General features: G+C 43.9%; 1 protein-coding gene across 2 annotated transcripts in view; it reads left to right on the top strand.

The window, feature by feature from the left end:
• The window catches only part of LOC110526410 (unconventional myosin-Ie), a 48506-nt gene that overhangs the window by 15353 nt on the left and 12905 nt on the right, over positions 1 to 20248 (top strand). For both annotated transcript variants that reach the window (XM_036980794.1, XM_036980795.1), the window contains exons 2-14: positions 4217 to 4360; positions 5594 to 5683; positions 6274 to 6368; positions 9818 to 9905; positions 13881 to 13970; positions 14881 to 15012; positions 15513 to 15647; positions 15896 to 16028; positions 17336 to 17532; positions 17620 to 17700; positions 18459 to 18545; positions 18670 to 18756; positions 19661 to 19828. In XM_036980794.1, the coding sequence (XP_036836689.1) occupies positions 4217 to 4360; positions 5594 to 5683; positions 6274 to 6368; positions 9818 to 9905; positions 13881 to 13970; positions 14881 to 15012; positions 15513 to 15647; positions 15896 to 16028; positions 17336 to 17532; positions 17620 to 17700; positions 18459 to 18545; positions 18670 to 18756; positions 19661 to 19828 (1527 nt within the window). The remainder of the gene's footprint in view (positions 1 to 4216; positions 4361 to 5593; positions 5684 to 6273; positions 6369 to 9817; positions 9906 to 13880; positions 13971 to 14880; positions 15013 to 15512; positions 15648 to 15895; positions 16029 to 17335; positions 17533 to 17619; positions 17701 to 18458; positions 18546 to 18669; positions 18757 to 19660; positions 19829 to 20248) is intronic.

Raw genomic sequence — 20248 nt, forward strand, 5'->3', positions numbered from 1 at the left:
CTTGGGTTCTGTGAAGTGGTACGACAGTTTATCTAAGCTCATGAGGCATTTATAAGTTATAGTCTTCAAGAATCAATTAGTACGCACCAAAGATGGATGTTACAATTGCAAAGGTCATAGCTGATGTATGGCTGTGTGACCTGGCTGTGACCCGGGGTCATGGAGACAGGAAGTACTAACTGACATCATGCCTTCCAATGCTAGATATAGTGTGGGTGGTGTGGAGGATCACAGAGTATTTTCGGTTTGTGGTAGTGGTAGTGGGGGGGGGGGGGGGGGATTTTTTAATCAACAAAATGCATGATAGCATTTCATACTGTAAGACTTAGTATATGTGCATCTGTCCAAAGCTACTCAAAACTGTTTAAATGAAATCAAAAATATTTGATAAAATCATAATCCTTCTCTGGGGAGGGCAACCTGACTCAGAACAGAGCTGCTTTCAGAAATCAGGTCAGCTGAACTGCTACATGGTAGCACATGTTTGCACTTATCCAACACTGAGTGAAACCCTTGCATGAACAAAATACATTTGTAGCCTGATCCTGGCCACATCCCAAGCAATATCCACCAAGATGCCAGCATTTTAGTAGAGTTTAGCTATGGGGCATTTCCCATGTACATGCAAACCGGCTTTGGACACTGCAGCTGGGTTTGTGTCTTAGTGAGGTTTACTGTAGACATCCAATAGCCTCTGTCTTCGTCAGGACCAAGAGGCTCTCTCCTGCAGTTTGCACTGAAGACCATCACTTCATTAACAAACCCTATCTTAATCTGTTGATGACAGCCCTGAGTCTTTGCTTGGTGTTGGCCAAACCACAACATGCTGGACAGCTCAGCCTGCAAGGCAGCTGTGGGAAGGAGGGAGGGAGGGAGGGAGGGAGGGAGGGAGGGAGGGAGGGAGGGAGGGAGGGAGGGAGGGAGGGAGGGAGGGAGGGAGGGAGGGAGGGAGGGAGGGAGGGGGCTGCACATTAGCCTTTTTTATTGCTTTGTAATATGATATCACACAGTTATTCAATTTATCTTTTCAGTTGACAAGACTGTGAAAGACATATTTGAAGCTGTTTCAAATGTCATATTTTCATGTTTCAAATCTTCAAACAATCAAATAATAATTTTGAAGTCATCAATAATCTAGGCTAGTAAAAGATAATCATATTTATCGAATGGAGGAGAGTTTATTCTCATAGATTGTTACTGGAAAGAGATCCAGTTCTGTAGTAGAGTGCAGCACCCAGAAAGTGGTCTTCTTAACACATGGTGGGCTCTGTGTCAAATCCAAGGTTGGAAAAGGAGAACAGAGTAAAAGTGTGGAATGGAGGGGGGGGGGGGGGGGGGGGGGGGGGCGCCTGTTGTACTGAATCAAACCCAGCCATTTCCTGAGTTCAGCTCTGCTCGGCACTCTCCATATATGGTAATGGTATTTGCATGAAAAAAAGCCTGGCATTATGAATCTGGGGTTGGTGCAGAAATTCCTCAACTGCTGTCGGGATAACTTTAAGGAAAAGGTCTGGTCCCAAACCTGGGAGACTTTAAGGAGTTGATTGTTATTTCCGAAAGAGAATGAGATTAAGTAATGAATCAGGTTAATCCTAGATCTCTTTGGACAGAGGTCCCAATCATACTTGCTGGGATCAAGGTTGTTTTGACATCTGTCAAACACATAATATTTGACTGGAATTGTACATAAGCAAAGATCATTAGTTATGACTGATGCTCTGTAGTATGCTGTTACTAAGGGCAGTCTGTGTGTAGAAGATGGTTGTTAAGATGTACTCAGAGGGAAGTCAGTGCTGGTTCCATGGTGATGTTATTATTGGTAGCTCCCAGTCCAATCTGTCTCCTAAGGGACTGTATGCTCTCCGACCTTCAGCACGGACTGAGTCACCTCAACTTTTCCACTAACCTGGGGAATCATTTACCAGAGAGAACAGCATCCTGCCTTAGACTAGATCTCAGTCAAAACACATAGGTAGGATTCAACCAGAGCCACACATTAGCAGTTTATGGCACAGCATCCAACAAGCAGTCACAATGATTGGCTTTATAACCACTGTCATCAATAAGCTATTATACATTCTTATAAATGTTTATGAACTATTTTATTGGTGCATATTGATGAAAGTTATTAGAAAATAATAGCAAATTATTTGAAACATCTCAATGTACCCAATGTTCTCCTCTAACCCCCATGGAAAATACTCTGAACTTTTGACTCCTGTGTTTCCGGCTTACGTCCTCTCCCCTCTTCAAGTAGAACATTATCATTCCCAACAAAGCAGCAACAGGATAAATATAGCACTCTAAATAGCCTAGTGTGGTACTTCATTTTCATTTTGGGATGTAGGGTTGTGTCCTACAGCATACATGGTGCTGGCTCTAATAACATTTGCCTGGGGTTGGTCTATAGATCTGGGCTGTTTTATGCGTATTTGTGGTGGGCTCAACTGCAACATCTGTAGTAGATTCCAAGCACAATGCAGTTAATGTCATTGCTACTGCATTAGAGCATGACAATGAGATGAAGCTGATGTGTTGGATTTCAGATGAGTATGGAAATATAACAGAGACGCTAAGTATCGCTAAATAATATGATACTTAGCGTCTCTGTTATATCTGAATACTTTCTGAATGCGCTGTATATCTTCAAATTCCTGAGACACCAATTTCCCAGTGTCCCATCAATATTCTCTTCATTCACACACCTCCATTGAGGTGTTTATGAGCTCCCAGGGTATGGAATCACATGTAATGCACCCTGCTTAGTGTGCCAATGAGAGGAGAAATCAGCCTTTTCTTCTTCTGTTTTTAAAAAAAGTAGTAAAACATGATAATGGGAACCGTCTGGAAAATTAATGGAGCAGTAATTTATGTCTTGGCTCCTGAGTGAAAATGCACATAGAAATAGTCTGAGAAGCTATTAACATTACTCACTATGTTCCATGCTAAGAGTGAGTCTGTAAAGAGAGGTTGTGGTATTTATTTTGTTGGTGTAAGAAAATTGAGCCACCCCTGAGAACGTTAATGGTTCATTTGAGCAGTCTCTCTGCCTTGACTTTGTACAAGTCAATTACTGAAAGTTACCATGGCTTTCCATTGGTGTGTTAAATCTACTGTGGTGTTACTTTATTTTAATGTCATTTCACCATGGTTTTGCTCTGTGTTGCTTTGGTAGAGAAAGTACATCTTAGTGCAACTGTGCTTTTTGTCTTCAACCACAAATCTCCATTTAACAAGTGATTGTTACTTGTTATTCAGCAGCATTCAGTCTGCTGTAGCCTATGGAATCTGAAATATGGAAGTGTTGCTGCCATCTAATCTATGCACCAGCCCTTTCCAATCTGAACCACTTCAAAAGTTGAAACAAAGCATTCCAGAACCAGGAAGAAAAAACAGGCGTAGAAATACAAATTGTTCAGCTGTACAGTATGTAAAGCTGCACTCCAGTTGAACGGTATACTAGAATAGAATATGGGGGGGGGGTAAATGCTCTTTCTCAGTGGAATCAGGAGGCAAACAGAGCGTTAAATGGCATTGAGATGTGTCCAGTGTTGACTAATGTTCTGGATCTGGTCTGTGGCTTTAATTGGTTCTCCATCCAGGAGAATAAGACTCACTCCTCACAGCACATTGTAATCCTTTCCCCAGTAGCCAGATGACATTGACTCACAGCACATGATGAATGGCCTAAGCTTTCTGGAGACCCGCTCTCAGAAAACAAAAGCTAACTGATACGGAGGTAGGAGAGGAAGAGAGATGGAGGTAAAGGGAAAGGTCTGACAGCAGTCAGAACACAACATCAAAGAGCCAACATCAAAGAGCCAACAACACACTGAAAGCACTTTTGGGAATCCTGACCTTGCACCTATTAGAAGTTTTAAAAAATATCAAAACTCTGCATGGGTGAAAATGAGTTACTCAGGGGAAAGCCCAAGTTCATTTCAGTTGTTGGACAGTTTTCTGCTAAAAGGTTACTCTAGTACTCTCACCAAATGTGATGATTTCAGTCCTAGGTAAGGGTAAGCTTCTGCTAATTAAGTTTCTATGAGATTATAGGACCATTATTTTTTTTTCCTGGTCAGGTCACGCGGTCAGGGAAAAACTCCTAGCCTAGATATTATTCTGTCCTTTATAGTTTGATGCAGCTGCAAGCAGTCTGAAGGCACTAGTAGTCTGAAGGCACTAACAGATGTGTATTGTGTTCTGTGTGTTCCAGGGGAGCCGGGGCCACTACCGGTACCACTGGCAGAGCCACAATGTCAAGCAGAGTGGAGTGGACGACATGGTGCTCCTCTCCAAGATCAACGAGGACGCCATTGTGGACAACCTCAAGAAGAGATACATGGACGACTACATCTTTGTATCCTTCACATTCACACACCGTTCACACCTCGATGAAGAATGGCTAAGCCCTACCGTAGACACACTCCCACTGTTCCTAGAATAGCTGAGTGACCATTCCCAGTGCTGTAATAACTCAGATTAATGATCTAGTGTTTGAGGCTCCAGACACTGGGCTACTCCCACCATGTACCGCCAGTGGCGAGGGGGAGACGGGCCTCTTTGCGCCCCTATCTGGACCCCTGACTTCAGCTTCCTTCACCAGGCTGGAATGGATCTTAATCAGGTTCACTCTGGTTTAATCTCACCATGCAGCAATATGGAAAGAGGTTGGAAATGTACAGTATGCCTTGCACAGTGAATGTGAGCAGTGCAGCTACTTTCCTACAACAGTAATGGTTTTGTGTGGCTGTGCTGAGAGCATTCAGGGCCAGATCTGTAAATGCCCCAGCCCCGTAGGCCTATACAATCCCTAAGAAGAGTATTCAGCTTCACTCTTACAGACCTCAAGAATATATTGAGGTTAAAAGTTTTGTTCTTGTGCCCATATAATGTATCCAAGTAGTGTTGAAATGTTTGGGTCTCTGAATGACCCTTTTGATGGAAAATGTTGAAAGTTCTCGAAGGAGCTCATTAATTAAAACCTCATCTGTGTCCTGGCAGTCTTTTGGATTATAGAGTTGAGCAGATGCTGGCCGTTTTAGATTGAAAACTCTGAGTCAATCCTCTGATTTTGGTCAGAAAATAGCATCAACACAGAGTGTTCCAGCCAGTGGCGTACTGGGGCTGGGGTCACTGCAGGGCGCCTTCAATACCAGCTTTATGTGCCGGGAGCTGCTTTGGGCTGCAGGGCCAAAACCTCACATCACTACACTGCTGGGCTGTTCACTCTGATGTGTGAACACTGTGTCTTTACAAGGCTTGTGTCCAATCACCACACACTCCAGTGCTACCACACAGATGCACATTGCAATGACGTCATGGGCCCAATTACTCACAGTTAGGTCATTTTTCTCCATCTACTCCAAGAGAGACTCCGTCAAGATTTATAAATGTGTTCTGAAACTGCATTGTCTTAAAGAGTAAAATGAGGGGAGGGTTGTCATTGGTGCTCAATGCAGATGACTAGTGAGCTCTGGGAATTCTTAGTGTTCTTTTTTCCTTTGACCATGTGAGTCACTGGGACCTGAACAGTTGATATTAATGGTACTTATGTGTCATTAGTATGACCCTTAACCCATAACCTCTACAGACTTACATTGGCCCTGTGCTCATCTCTGTTAATCCGTTCAAGCAGATGCCATACTTTGGAGACAAGGAAGTGGAGATGTATCAGGGCGCGGTGAGCAGCCTTTTCTCTTTCGACAGGAGTATGAGACAGGGTACCAAAAGGTTTTTCTATTTGGGAAAAAATACAACTCTGCTATGAATGTATTCAACTTGTATCCTAATTGTTTGCACAACGTCACCTCATACCTCATAGCAGCTAAGAGTAATTGTACTTGGAAAAGTTAAGATAAGTCATGTTTTTAGGATGATGTTTTCAGTAGAAAGAACAAAGTTTTAAATGAACTGGGTTAGGTGTGCTTCAAATACCTTTTCCAGCAGCACCCCTCAGTTGGTGCAGATTTAGAAACATGCCTTACCCGTTGAAAAGGCCTGGCAATACCTTCAGTACAGCCTGTTTAAGTCTGTATTGTTTAAGGTGTTCTTGGCCAGCGTACTGAAAGTGGACTTGGCTGCCAAATCAGACGTTAACTATGTTTGATAAAAACAGTTAGCCCTCTGACTTTATTACTTCATTACACAAATTACTCCTAATTCTTTACAGTCTTGCCTTTACAGTCAGTTTTCCACTTAGGACCAAGAAAATGGACCCACACAGTTTTTTCATGAGATATTCTTAGGTCATGATCTCTGTTGAACCTCCAGGCCCAGTATGAGAACCCTCCTCACATCTACGCCCTGGCAGACAACATGTACAGAAACATGATGATCGACAGGGAGAACCAGTGTGTCATCATCAGGTGAGTCTGCCTGCCTGCTTTTCTCGTTATTATGTCTCAGGCACATCCCTTCCCTTTCAGTGTTTGTGCATGGGGAGAAAGGGTGACAACTGAAAACTATAACAACAGAGCTGGTATGTGGGAAATGCCTGTGAATGAGGCAGAAGTCGAGAGGCAGGGAGGGGTAGGAGGAGACTGCATGGTGACACAGGTGGAAGAGTGCTGCTGTTGAATGTGATGATAATAGATAGGAAGGGAACCAACAGGATCCACCACCTGACTGGGAGGAGTGCTGCTGAATGACAGTGCCCTACTCAGTCAAGGTTCTTCAACCAGTCTTAATCCACCCTCCTCATATCACAGCCTGCTGGGAAAGGCACACTGGGAAAGGCACACTGGGAAAGGCACACTGGGAAAGGCACACTGGGAAAGGCACACTGGGAAAGTACACCTTCAAGTCTAAAATAAATGGCCTCATGTCTCTTTTCTTGTGTCAGCTGGTTGATTTTAGAAAACATTCTCAGGATGTAGAATGAAAACAAAACACAGCGTCTGTTTATGCATTAGCTTCCTGCTTTTATAAAACAGGAATTGTTCCTCTGCTGTTATGGATTGAGAGCGGATGAGTAGTGACAATTAACACATTTGGGAGTATACTGTATATTATACATGGATACGGATTATTCGCTTCAGACAGACAGAGGATCACAAGACTGTTTGAAAATGTAATGGACTTTTTGGCTATGCCCCAAATATAGCTTCCTTTCCACTTTAGACCACTCAGCTGAAAAGACTTGACAGTTGAAAGCAATATGATTGAACCAAACCAAAGTCTGTCTTACCAAGCAGTGGTCAAGAAGGAAATGTAAAATAGCCTAACTGGCCATTAAAATGTGTTTGGTCACAGCCCTGGATTCCTGGAAGCTAGTGGTAGTCCAGAAATCCTTCCCTAGTGTTGTGAAGCCTATAGTGGGTAACATGACTGTACAATGGGTTCCCATGGGAGGAGGCCTCCCAAGGGAAAAGTGTTGTCTCATAGTTGAGGCTTTATGTTGTGGGCCAGTCACCTGAGGCCCAGGGCCCGGACGGTTACTGTAGTGCTTACCTCATGGCGAATGTCCCCTGGTTCAGCACTTTCCTCCCGTTGTTTAGACAGCTGCCAGTACAGATTCCCACATGAAAGGAATGGAAGTGGATTTGTGATGCACCAGGTCAGCAAACAAAGCCCTCCATGAAATTGCTGTCCAGGCAGTGTGGTCAGCACTGTACTGTGTTGGACCTTTTTCTTCCCCACTTATTAAAGAAGTCATTCAACATGACATGAGTCATCTGACGTGGTCAAGTGGTGTTGACTGGGCTTTCTGTCAATGTCTGACTTCACCTATTTGTCTGCACTCAAATGTTTGGGAGAGGAAAGCTAAGTAACTAACTCCCTGAGTGGTTAAAACACAAATGATGCCATCATTTCATATATAGAAGTGCTTGCGCTTCTACAAACACTGACGCTGCAATATTTCGAATCACATGGCACCATTTCTGTTGTGCACAGTTTTTGCCGTCCTTTCTTATCAAGGCTCTGGCCAGTGAGTTTACAGATCTATCCCGGGAAAGGGTGGCCCTCTGCTCATATAACAGTTTTCTTCTGCTTATTAATGTAGGGAAGTGTATTTTCTCCCCCATTGATATGACATGCTTAGTAATGGGTCATTGTTTCATGGGAACAATGACATGGGAAATGGAGAATCCATCTAAGTTTTACAGTTTGTCTCTGTTAATGGATGGACCCTTCAGTTGCAGGAAATTATGCTATCCAACAAGTTGAAATGAAGCCATACTTCAGTCACACCTTGTGTGTGTGTGTGTGTGTGTGTGTGTGTGTGTATGCCCGCCCACTTGTGTCATACGGTAGTGGCTTGGGAACACAATGTGCCTAATCATACAAATATGCATAACTAGTATCCCTCGGCCCACATCATACTCAGCATGCATTCCATAGCTGATGTCTATAATGATCACTTCAGGTGCTTTCTTTGTCAAGCTGAGCTGTGAGTGACATCAGTGAGCCCAGTGATTCAGCGCTGAATGTAGTACTTTACAGTAAGCCTTCTATAACGACATGACTCTCATTCTGTCCTTGTTTGGCCAATAAATGGGAGAGGAAGTCAACAATGTGTTAAGCATCTGCGTGCTGTGTAATTACAACAATGGGCACACCCCTCAGGAGGGTAAAAATAGGATGTGATTCAAACTCCAGCCCCTAGCCTGCTCCAGATGAAAAGAGCATGCCCATAAGTCCACCGTGTTCAGATGGGTTCTCTTAAGGGTTAAGGTCCTACAAATGCTTATTGGCAAAGATTAGAGGGAACATTGGGTCACATTTGGTCGCTAGTCAGTGTACTGACTGTATTTTGAGTGCATTGTAGTCTATATCTAGAATTATTATAGTTGTTTTGGTTTTGAATAGCTGTGTAGCAAGCTAGACTGAATACTATAGAGGAGCAGACTATGATCGGCCTAAGGGAGATTAATAAGCATATAGAGTTGCTTTGATGACTTCTTATGGCGTCCTCAAACGGTCTGCAGCTGGGTCGTCTCAGAAGGGCATTACCGACATGACTCCCCTTCAAAAATGAAATAAAAAAACAGACTCCTCTGTCATCCACTGCCAAACCACATATGTCTAAATAAGTATGACCCTGGTGAAGTGAAAGGACAGGAGGAAAAATGCAAGGAGAGGTTGAGGAAAGAGAAGGAAGAAAAGAAACTGGGCAAATGTGACAAAACAGGATTAGTGTTATTAGCCCCTTCTAGAGTGGTAGGTTTACTGCTGAGATGAGTCTGATTTTGGTTGGCATAAACCACCGAGATGGAGAGCTGAGTGAATATAGGAAGTGGAGTCTCTGTGGACAGGAAGTCAAGAAATGGCATTTCACCTGGTAATTCTGGATGTTTGAAAAAAGTTGATTTGAAGTGAAGGGTTTGGCTCAGCTGGGAGAATTAGAGGAAGAGCATTTATGACTGGCTCAACTTCTGTTCCTACATCGCACATTAAAGAGAAGAGAAAAGAGGCATGGGTCAAATTGAGAAATCCCCTCCTTCAATAGTAGGCCACCTTCATGCTAATTGGGATAAGAAGAGACAATAAAGGAGCATTTTGGTAAACCCCTACTGACCCTCTTAAAACCAGGCTTAGAGGAGATTTTCATGGAGTGTTATTTAACATACTGTCTGGTACCATAAATCTGTAACTTATTTTTCAGCTTCGCAGTTCAGTTGAATTTCCACAGAGAAAGTGTATACTCTCATTTACTTGTTATGATACAGTTGACAACAACGTGGACATCCTTGAATTGTTCATTGTGTTTCAGAGGACTGCCCTGTTATATGGACCGTTCTAACCTCTCTACTTTGTGTTTCAGAGGACTGCCCTGTTAAATGCACCGTTCTGACCTCTCTACTTTGTGTTTCAGTGGAGAGAGTGGTGCAGGGAAGACGGTAGCAGCCAAATACATCATGGGCTACATCTCCAGAGTATCTGGAGGAGGACCCAAAGTGCAGGTGAGCCCAGAGAAGCTACTTCCATTTTACACCGGTAAACACCGCTCAACTACAGTTGTGAAAATGTGATTCATCTCAGACGATCACACACATCCACTGTCATTTACAATGTACCTTATTAGGTCAGTCCATCCTAATGACCGGTTGCTGTTTCCTGTCTAAACCTCCCTTTTCCGCACCACCCAAACCATCTCCTGCCATCCCTCCCTCCAATCTCCCATTATCATTATCAATCCATCATCAGCCCATCCAACCCCCAAATACCCTCCTTCCCAACCACCCCCCCCCCCCCCCTCCCTCCAGCAGCCATCTGGCCCCCATCCTACTCAGCAGATGTCCTGTCCCCAAGCCACCCCTCTCCACCAGCCTCCCTGGTATTATTGGCCCACTGAAAAGGGCTTGGAATTTCCAGTCTGTAGGAATATAAGCTGGATCACAAGACGCTAACACTCAGACGCAATTGTGATGGTAGTCATTTTTTTAGTCTGATTAGTATAGTGCTTTTTCCACCCTGGAATTATTATTATTAGTCAAGGTTTCAAGTTCAAAGCTAATGTTAGCTATCATGCTCTCAGTGAGTCATGTGGAAAACGGTGTATGACTAATTACTGTACATTTTCAATGTTCAGTGCATTCGGAAAATATTGACATTTTGTTATGTTACAGCCTTTTTCTGAAATGGATTAAATTGTTTTTTTTTCTCTCATCAATCTACATAATACCCCATAATGACAAAGCAAAAACAGGTTTTTAGATTTCTTTTGCAAATTTATTACAACAAAAAAAAGGATTACATTTACATAAGTATTCAGACCCTTTACTCAGTACTTTGTTGAAGCACCTTTGACAGCGATTACAGTCTAGAATCTTCTTGGGTATGACGCTACAAGCTTGGAGCCTAGTTTCCTCCAGAAGTGACGCTTGGCAATCAGGCCAAAGAGTTCAATCTTGGTTTCATCAGACCAGATAATCTTATTTCTCATGGTCTGAGAGTACTTTAGGTGCCTTTTAGCAAACTCCAAGTGGGCTGTCGTGCTTTTTACTGAGGATTGGCTTCCGTCTGGCCACTCTACCATAAAGGCCTGATTGGTGGAGTGCTGCAGAGATGGTTGTCCTTCTGTAAGGTTCTCCCACCTCCACAGAGGGACTCTGGAGCTCTTTCAGAGTGACCATTGGGCTCTTGGTCACCTCCTTGACCAAGGCCCTTCTCCCTCGATAGCTCAGTTTGGCCAGGCGGCCAGCTCTAGGAAGAGTCTTGGTGGTTCCAAACTTCTTCCATTTAAGAATGATGGAGGCCACTGTGTTCTTGGGGAACTTCAATGCTGCAGAAATTTTAAGGTAACCTTCCCCAGATCTGTGCCTCGACACAGTCTTGTCTCGGAGCTCTACCGGCAATTCCTTCGACCTCATGGCTTGGTTTTTGCTCTGACATATACTGTCAACCGTGGAACCTTATATAGACCAGTGTGTGCCTTTCCAAATAATTTCCAATAATTTGAATTTACCGCAGGTGGACTTCAGTCAAGTTGTAGAAACATCTCAAGGATGATCAATGGAAACAGGAGGCACCGCTCAATTTTGAGTCTCATAACATTGGGTCTGAATTAGAGGTCGGCCGATTATGATTTTTCAACGCCGATACTGATACCAATTATTGGAGGACCAAAAAAGCTGATGCCGATTAATCAGACGATTTTTTTATATTTTTTATTTGTAATAATGACAGTTACAACAATACTGAAGCATTACCCATCGCTCCACAAAAGCCACGGCCCTTGCAGCACAAGGGGAATAACTACTCCAAATCTAAAAGCGAGTGACGTTTGAAACGGTTTTAGCGCACACCCAGCTAACTAGCGAGCCATTTCACATTGGTTACACCAGCCATTAGGCTGATAGGCTTGAAGTCATAAACAGCGCTGTGCTTGCGAAGAGCTGCTGGCAAAATGCACGAAAGTGCTGTGTGAATGAATGATTACGGGCCTGCTGCTGCTCAGTCAGACTGCTCTATCAAATCAGACTTAATTATAACATAATAACACACAGAAATACGAGCCTTTGGTCATTAATATGGTAGAATCCAGAAACTATCATTTTGAAAAACAAAATGTTTATTATTTCAGTGAAATACGGAACCGTTCGGTATTTTATCTAACGGGTGGCATCTCTAAGTCAAAATATTCTTGTTACATTGCACATAACCTTCAATGTTATGTCATAATTACGTAAAATTCTGGAAAATTAGTTTGCAATGAGCCAGGCAGCCCAAATACCCTGACTCTGCATGCAATGAACGCAAGAAAAGTGACACAATTTCACCTGGTTAATATTGCCTGCTAAACTGGATTAGTAGTTATAACTAGTGATTATGATTGATTGTTTTTTATAAGATAAGTTTAATGCTAGCTAGCTAATTTACCTTGGCTTCTACTGCATTCGCGTAACAGGCAGGCTTCTCGTGGAGTACAATGGTTAGAGCGTTGGACTCGTTAACTGTATTGTTGCAAGATTGGATCCCCTGAGCTGACAAGGTGAAAATCTGTCGTTCTGCCTCTGAACAAGGCAGTTAACCCACCGTTCCTAGGCCGTCATTGAAAATAAGAATGTGTTCTTAACTGACTTGCCTAGCTAGATAAAGATGTAATTGGAAATGTTTTTAATCGGAAATCGGCGCCCAAAAATACAGATTTCCGATTGTTATGAAAACTTGAAATCGGCCCTAATTAATCGGCCATTCCGATTAATCGGCCATTCCGATTAATCGGCCGACCTCTAGTCTGAATATTATGGAAATAAGGTATTTCTGTTTTTTAAATTTGCAAACAAAACTTGTTTTCACTTTGTCGTTATGGGATATTGTGTGTCAGTTGATGAGGGGGGGAAATGATTTAATCCATTTTAGAAAAACGTAAAAAAATGGGGAAAAGGGGAAGGGTTCTGAATACTTTTTTGAATGTACTGTACATGGTTCTGCATTGTTACTGGCTATGAGTCTTATGTGCCTTGCATCTTTTAAATTATTTTAAGATGTACTGAAAAATGTGCTTGTAACATTTGTTGAAGAATGTATTTAAAATAAGTCTATGTGCGGTCTATGTAGTATATTACAGACATTGCCCTTGGAATTTCTATTGTTTTATTGAATAAGGTCTCCATTGTGTTGGAAACCCCCTACCTCTCTCAATACCCTTCCTGCCCCATTGAGCTTTGTCAATCCCTCTGTCCACATGTCTCATTCACATGGTCTCCCCAACTCCTGTGTGCTTGTGGTAAGTGTAAGTGCTTGTGGTGTGTTTGTGTGTGTGTGTGTGGGGGGGGGGGGTGTAATGCTTTGTGAGTGACTGTCACTTCACTACCCCTGTCTACTATAACAGACAGAACAGCAAAGTTGTTGTCTCTGATTATCGTCACCCTGTATCGGTTTCTGACTGCAGGATGCATATCAGATTACCATGCCCCTGAATCATATGCATGCAAATCGATGTGACAGACACAGCATGTGTTTTTAACCTGGGAATTGTAAGTGTTTTGAAGTCTCACGTGGCTCTCACAGAGCGGTTTGATTAGTTACATAAATATGTAAGGTTTAACTGAGCCCTGGGGTAAGTACAAAAAGCTGTTACACTAAAGTTTGTTTTCTTCGTAGAGGACAATAGTTCAGGGATGCAAAAGGATTCCAAGAAATGCTACCACTCCACTTAAGCATTCAATAATAGAGAGGATAATAGTTCGGTCTCCACGACACTGTGCTGATTTAAAACTCATGGGCTCCTGATATGCAGATGGCTCATGGGAAAGATAATGTGCTCCAGACGCTATGAGAGCGGAGCGACGGTGGAAGACGGTGACGGTGCATGTTGATCTGCCAGCAGGGATGTGGATAACTGCAGAGTGTAGTAGTGTCTCCCTACCCACTACCTCTATACCCTACCTGTCACACTAAAATGAGCCTACTGTCTGTCTGCTCCCTCACAGCACGTCAAAGACATCATCCTCCAGTCCAACCCACTCCTGGAGGCCTTCGGGAACGCCAAGACAGTGAGGAACAACAACTCCAGCAGATTTGTAAGGGTTCCACGTCTTTGCAAATCTATTTTTTTTCTTAGCGGAATGGGGGCGCCTAACATCATATGGTTGGCACTGTGTTCTGCCCTGATGATTTGAAGGTGCTTCGCGGTCGTTTCCGGAACCAAAGCAAACACAAGTACGTCCAGTGCAAATAGAGAAGAGAAAAAAAGGAGATAGTGAATTACATTGTGCTCCTCTTTTTATAAGCTATGTTACTGCCTTCTCCCGTCTCCTCTTGGCTGGGGCTGCTAGCCTCGTGTGGCCTGGTTTACCAGGGCTGTGGGGACACACTGTCCAAAAAGAGTGGGAACTCCACTGCCAGTAAAGATGAACATAGAAAAACACATACTATACTTTAAAGACAGTTAGTTAGCTTGGAAAGAGGTTTTAAAGGCAGTTTTTAGGGCCCTCTAAAGCCAGTTTATCTACTTACAGCATTCACAACAGAGCTTAGTAGTAAGTATTGTATTCAGGTTGACAGACAAGGCAGTACTGTCTCTGTTCTTAGTTTTCCTGGTTTAGTTTGGGAAAAGTAAATTAGGTTTGACACATGGTCTGAGAAATGGTTGAGGAAGTCTCCCTGTAGGAATAGTGTCTCAGTGCACTTTGGGGCTTCAGACTGACTGGGAATGGGATAGACATTACAGAGGACAGACCTGTCTGGAGGAGGAGGAGGAGGAGGAGGAGGAGGAGGAGGAGGAGGAGGAGGAGGAGGAGAGAGAGAGAGAGAGAGAGAGAGAGAGAGAGAGAGAGAGATTAAGCCTTAGTACACACACAGCACTGGTTTGCAGGTGTGCACCCAAAATACAACTCATTTGATGGTTGTTATTTCCTGCTCGGAGAGGTCTGGGTTTTAGCTTTAGCGAGGCCTGCGCTGATAGTAAAGCGCCACACTCTCCTCCTTCAGGGGAAATACTTTGAGATCCAGTTCAGCTCCGGCGGCGAGCCAGATGGAGGGAAAATCTCCAACTTCCTGTTGGAGAAATCGCGCGTCGTCATGAGGAATCCTGGAGAGAGGAGCTTCCATATATTCTATCAGGTGAGGGACTCCAGTAACATGGTGTGTTTTTATCATTTTCCTGTTTAATAAGAGTGTTTATGCACATTTTAGAACTGGGGAAATGTGTACAGGAATTGGCTCACAGTGTCCATGAGTGAAATTCAGCATTCAGGACACTAACAGTAACAAGTGCCAATTGGCTCCTGAAAGCAGGTCAGGTTGTTCTCACTGTGTACCACTTGAGGTCTCTGGAAGAGAGGCAGCGGTCAAACTCCCATAATGCAACTTTCTTGACACATGAAAGGAGAGGAAAGCATATGACTCTAAATTGGGTGTAAAACGTGTGGTGCTGATCACTTAATGAGCATGTGTATATGGTGCTGCCTGTCTAAAAGACTTCTGACATGTAGAAATGTGAGGAAAGACAATGTGAGTTCACTGGTTGAAAGCTCCTGTAGACCTTTGAGTCTAGAATTACTGTATACAGGTTCTTACTTGACAGAGATGTAATCATCTAACACTGTCTTCTGTTTGTGCAGTTGATAGAGGGAGCAACTGGAGAACAGAAGAGCAGCCTCGGAATCACAAGCCTAGATTACTACAATTACCTCAATCAGTCTGGATCCTACAAAGTGGATGACATCAATGACAAAAGCGATTTTCAGGAAACTATGGTACGTTTACTTTCTTTCCATTGGGATGGTTCTCTCTCTCTCTCTGCCTTTCTTTCTCTTCTTCTCAGTCTGTCTTCCATTCTCCTCTGTTGTTTTCATTTTATACCCTGTACTCCACCTGTTTTTGTTTTACCAGTGAAACCACAACAGGAGTAATTAGAGGACATGGTTTAGGTACCACAGCAGTAAGTAAACACACGTTTCATCCATGGGTTCATGTCTCCTGTTCTGTCTCTGTCCTCTACCAGCATGCCATGGAGGTGATTGGCATCTCAGGGGAGGACCGTGGCCTGGTGCTGCAGATTGTAGCCGGAGTCCTGCACCTTGGGAACATCAACTTCAGGGAAGCAGGGAACTACGCCGCCGTTGAGAGCGAGGAGTGTACGTACCAACCCTTGTAACTTTGTTTATGTAGAGGGCTAGGTAGAGTTTGTTGCTTGCACCAATCCAGTCCTTTCACATCTGTGAGGGGAGTCAACAGGATGTGGGAAGGGAGAAAGTGGTCAGGTTGAAATGCAGTTAGACTGTCTCTGTGTGTCTCCAGCCTGCAGACTGGCATGTCCCCCTGGCGTTCCTCTCCAGTGTCCTGGGCTTCCCTTTATGGGACGGGTTAGGTTAGGAAGCACATTTCTCAGCACACTGCACTGACTGTTTTCACTCCCCGAAGCTTCATTGTGTTAATGCAGGGCTGCAGCCAAGCTCCAGGCCACGCTGAATTACCAGAGAAAATAAAAAACAATTTTCAGGGTCTGGGCACATTACATCACAGACTAAAATTACTCTGAGAAACGCAGCCTCTTCCTGCACCACTCCTACTCTTCCCCCGCCCCTCTCTTCCCCTTCCTCCCTCCCTCCCTCCTCTACTTCCTTGCCCGCCTCACAGCCACCCATCCAGGCTGAATGATGAAATGTAGCCCCTCTGGTTATCCAGGGTACAAAGCGGCGTTGTGTGGATTCTGCGTTTCCTCTTCCCCCCTATATCACTTCCTGTCTGACTGCAATGTGTTTCACATATCAAGACCCCTGGTGCCCCATATAAAACCACACCAACACAAGTTGGCATAAACATCTGCTCACGCTCAGCCAAACAAATCCCTGCCTCAGATCCACTAGAAATAACACTCCCTTGTACTGTACATATAAACTTTTAACTATCCATCAGACTGGTATGGATCATTATTTTTGGTATAGATGAACTGGCTGCTCATCATTGATACTATCTATATCCTCTTTGAGGGAGAGTGCATTGGCAGGCTACAGTAGGAGATGCAGCATGGTCCTGAGGATAGACTTGGCCTGTGCTGTGGTATGGAGTACAGTCAGTCACACCCTCATTTCCCAAACGGGGGCTATTCGTCAGACCCAGAGTTAGACCCGGAGACTGAGAGCAGTTTCCTTCTGGGGGAAGTGACTCAGTGTAATGAGGCAGGGAGGGGCTCTCAGGAGAGTCCTAATGGCCCTCCGCATGCTCAGGCCTCTGCTAGGAGAACCCAGTTGTTGTGGCTATGGCAGGGAAGAGGGAGTAATGAGTCATCACCAGACTTGATTGCATTCCGTTTTGTTGTTGAACCCTTTATTTATTGGATCCAACGTATTCAGAATGTACTGGTGTTTTGTTTCATGAGGAGGGTGTGTGCCACACATCTGTCTGTCTCTTTCTTCATTCTCTCTCGTCTCTCTCTCTACAGTCCTGGCCTTCCCTGCTTTTCTACTGGGGATTGACCAGAAGCGGCTGAAGGAGAAGTTGACCAGCAGGAAGATGGACAGCAAGTGGGGCAGTTCTATGGAGTCCATCGATGTGACACTGAATGTGGAGCAGGCGTGTTACACACGGGATGCCCTGTCCAAGGCCCTACACTCACGTGTTTTTGACTTCCTAGTAGAGGTATGAATGGACACTCCTTCTCCATTAGAATAATACCCGGTCCTTCATAAATGGCCAAATGTAACAAAGCATTTTTTTCTGTTTCAGTCCATCAACAAAGCCATCGTGAAGGTTCATCAAGAGTTTAATATTGGCGTGTTGGATATCTATGGATTTGAAATATTCCAAGTAAGTTTTCTGTAGATTTGCCCTTTTATGTTTTGTGATTTACATTTGGAAATCATAGCATAAGGTGATACATGGTCACTACATCGCAGTAATCATAGTAAAGTTTGGGTAGTTACACAGCTTAAAGACAGAGGATCAGACCGATTTTGTCTGGATTATGTCCCATCTCTTGATTGGGACAGCATTCTTTAATGGACCTTTCTAATCTGATTAGCTGTTTGTTTAGGTTGCATTATTGGGGGTCTCACTGATGCCCCCTGAAAAGGACTGGCCTTGATTAAATAATGAAACGGGACAGCTTCAGTGTCGTAGCGTGGCGACAGTCTCAAACCATGATGTACCTGTCCTCTGATACCTAACATGAGCTAATGTAAAGCTGTAAATTTAGATAGCATACAACTGTTATCTAAACAGTGGTTGGGTCCGTCCACAGTCCTTATGTTAATACACAGGCCTATTACTAACAAAGCACAGAGAAAATAAACCTCCTGTGTTAGTGCTCAGACGACCTGAAATGGGATATATTGGGTTTCTTTAGATAAAACATTAGTCTCAGGTCCCAGGTCTATTGTGGTGTAAAGTACTGTGTAGATGTTTTCCTCCAGCCACGCCAGGCTGACTGGTAGATATCCTCACCTCATAAACATGACCCATTCAGGAAGCCCAGAGGAGTTCCCCAGCTCTCTGTGTCTGTACGGATGACCTCACTGTCACAGCCTCTCTGGTTTATCACTAACACACCATCTCTTTCTGTGTAGAAAAATGGCTTTGAGCAGTTCTGCATCAACTTTGTGAATGAGAAACTGCAGCAGATCTTCATTGAGCTCACGCTTAAAGCTGAGCAGGTAATGTTTTGGGCTTTTTTCACTCATTGTTCTCACACCTTTTCACCAGCAGAAGCTACTGGTCTCATGTTTAAGTAGAGACTCATCGTCAGACCAATCACTCTTCTTCCCCCTCTCTCTCTAGGAGGAGTATGTACAAGAAGGCATCCGGTGGACTCCTATCGAATACTTTAACAACAAGATTGTCTGCGATCTCATTGAGAGCAAACTGGTAAGTAGAGTCCCCAGTGCCCACTATTAATTTAATGCACACCTTGAAGTCACATATAAATGGGATAACAGGAAACAGTTGTGAGACTGCTTTAGATAGATCTGTAGTTTGTTATGCCTGCCATCATAATGCTCCAAATAAGAGCAAACACTCTGCCAATTGAGTTACAGTCGGGCCACTGAAACCTCCCCACTCTTCCCATGACCGGCAGTCTAACATCCTCAAACGTGCCGACATGCCTCTTAATTTGATTTATCCGTCCCGCTGAGAGGCTTAATCCATGAAATCCACAACAAGGGCGACCCTTAAACAAGCTGTGATCTGAGGCAGCCAAGCAGGGAGTCTGTGTCCAGTCTCTGACTCCTCTGTTTTAGACCAAGTCCAGTTAGCTACATCTGTGACTGGCAACTTCACCAGAGCTTCATTTACACTAGTGACAGAAACCTGTGTTCTCTGTTTGTGACTTTGCCACAACTAAAGAGCCAGAGACACTGCAACTACTGTCCCTAGTTAAGGCCACTGGCCGCCGTGTCCATGGACACAGCGTGGAGCCAGATAGGGCAGCAGCTGTGTGTGTGTGTGTTGTGATGACATCATTCAGTGTGTGGGTGTGTGATGTTCTGGGATGCAACGCGGTAGCTAATTATAAATTGGCTCTGCTGTTATGCTTTGAGCTGGTGGAGTACACAACGAACACTGTAACCCATGTTTATCACTTTAGCCTATCCATGACATTGACATTGATGTATTTATGTGGAATTCAGAAAGAGTGTCTAGTGTGTGAAGAAAGTTAGCATTGTCAGTTATAATCATAGATGGTCATGGGGGATATGTTCATGTTTTAGATCTGATGTGTTGTGGCTGAGGTTATTCTCTGTGCTCATCTCTTTGGTTCTCCTCCCAGAACCCCCCTGGCATCATGAGTATCCTGGATGACGTGTGTGCCACCATGCACGCGGTGGGCGAGGGGGCAGACCAGACCATGCTGCAGAAGCTGAGGGTGGCCATCAACTCCCATGAACACTTCAACAGCTGGAACCAAGGCTTCATCATCCACCACTACGCTGGCAAGGTCTGCAACACTGCAGTATACCTCTCTTCTCCTCTCCTTATCCCTCTCTCCTCTCATCTCTCATCTCTATCTTTCTCTCATTCTGTCTTTCACACTGTTGTGCTCTTTCTTCTTCTCATGTCATCTATTTCTCTTTTTCCAGTCCTTTTCTCACTCTTTCTCCATTTCTTTCACCCTTTCATTCTCATGGTCTGTGCTGTTTGCTTCAGATGTGTTTGGGTCTCAGGCTGGTACACTCTGCATGCCACAAGTCCTAATTAACCATGTCATAATGGCTTGGAGGGGTCCTGGTCCTAAGTCATCATGGCTTAGAACATTCTTACAGTACCACCCCAGACTATAGTGGCTATACCGATGATCTATACACACTCTATGTATATGAAGCTGGAGTTGGGAAGCAAGCTTAAAAATGCAACATTG

This window comes from Oncorhynchus mykiss, chromosome 6 (genome assembly GCF_013265735.2).
Source record: "Oncorhynchus mykiss isolate Arlee chromosome 6, USDA_OmykA_1.1, whole genome shotgun sequence".
Classification (NCBI taxonomy): Eukaryota; Metazoa; Chordata; class Actinopteri; order Salmoniformes; family Salmonidae; genus Oncorhynchus; species Oncorhynchus mykiss.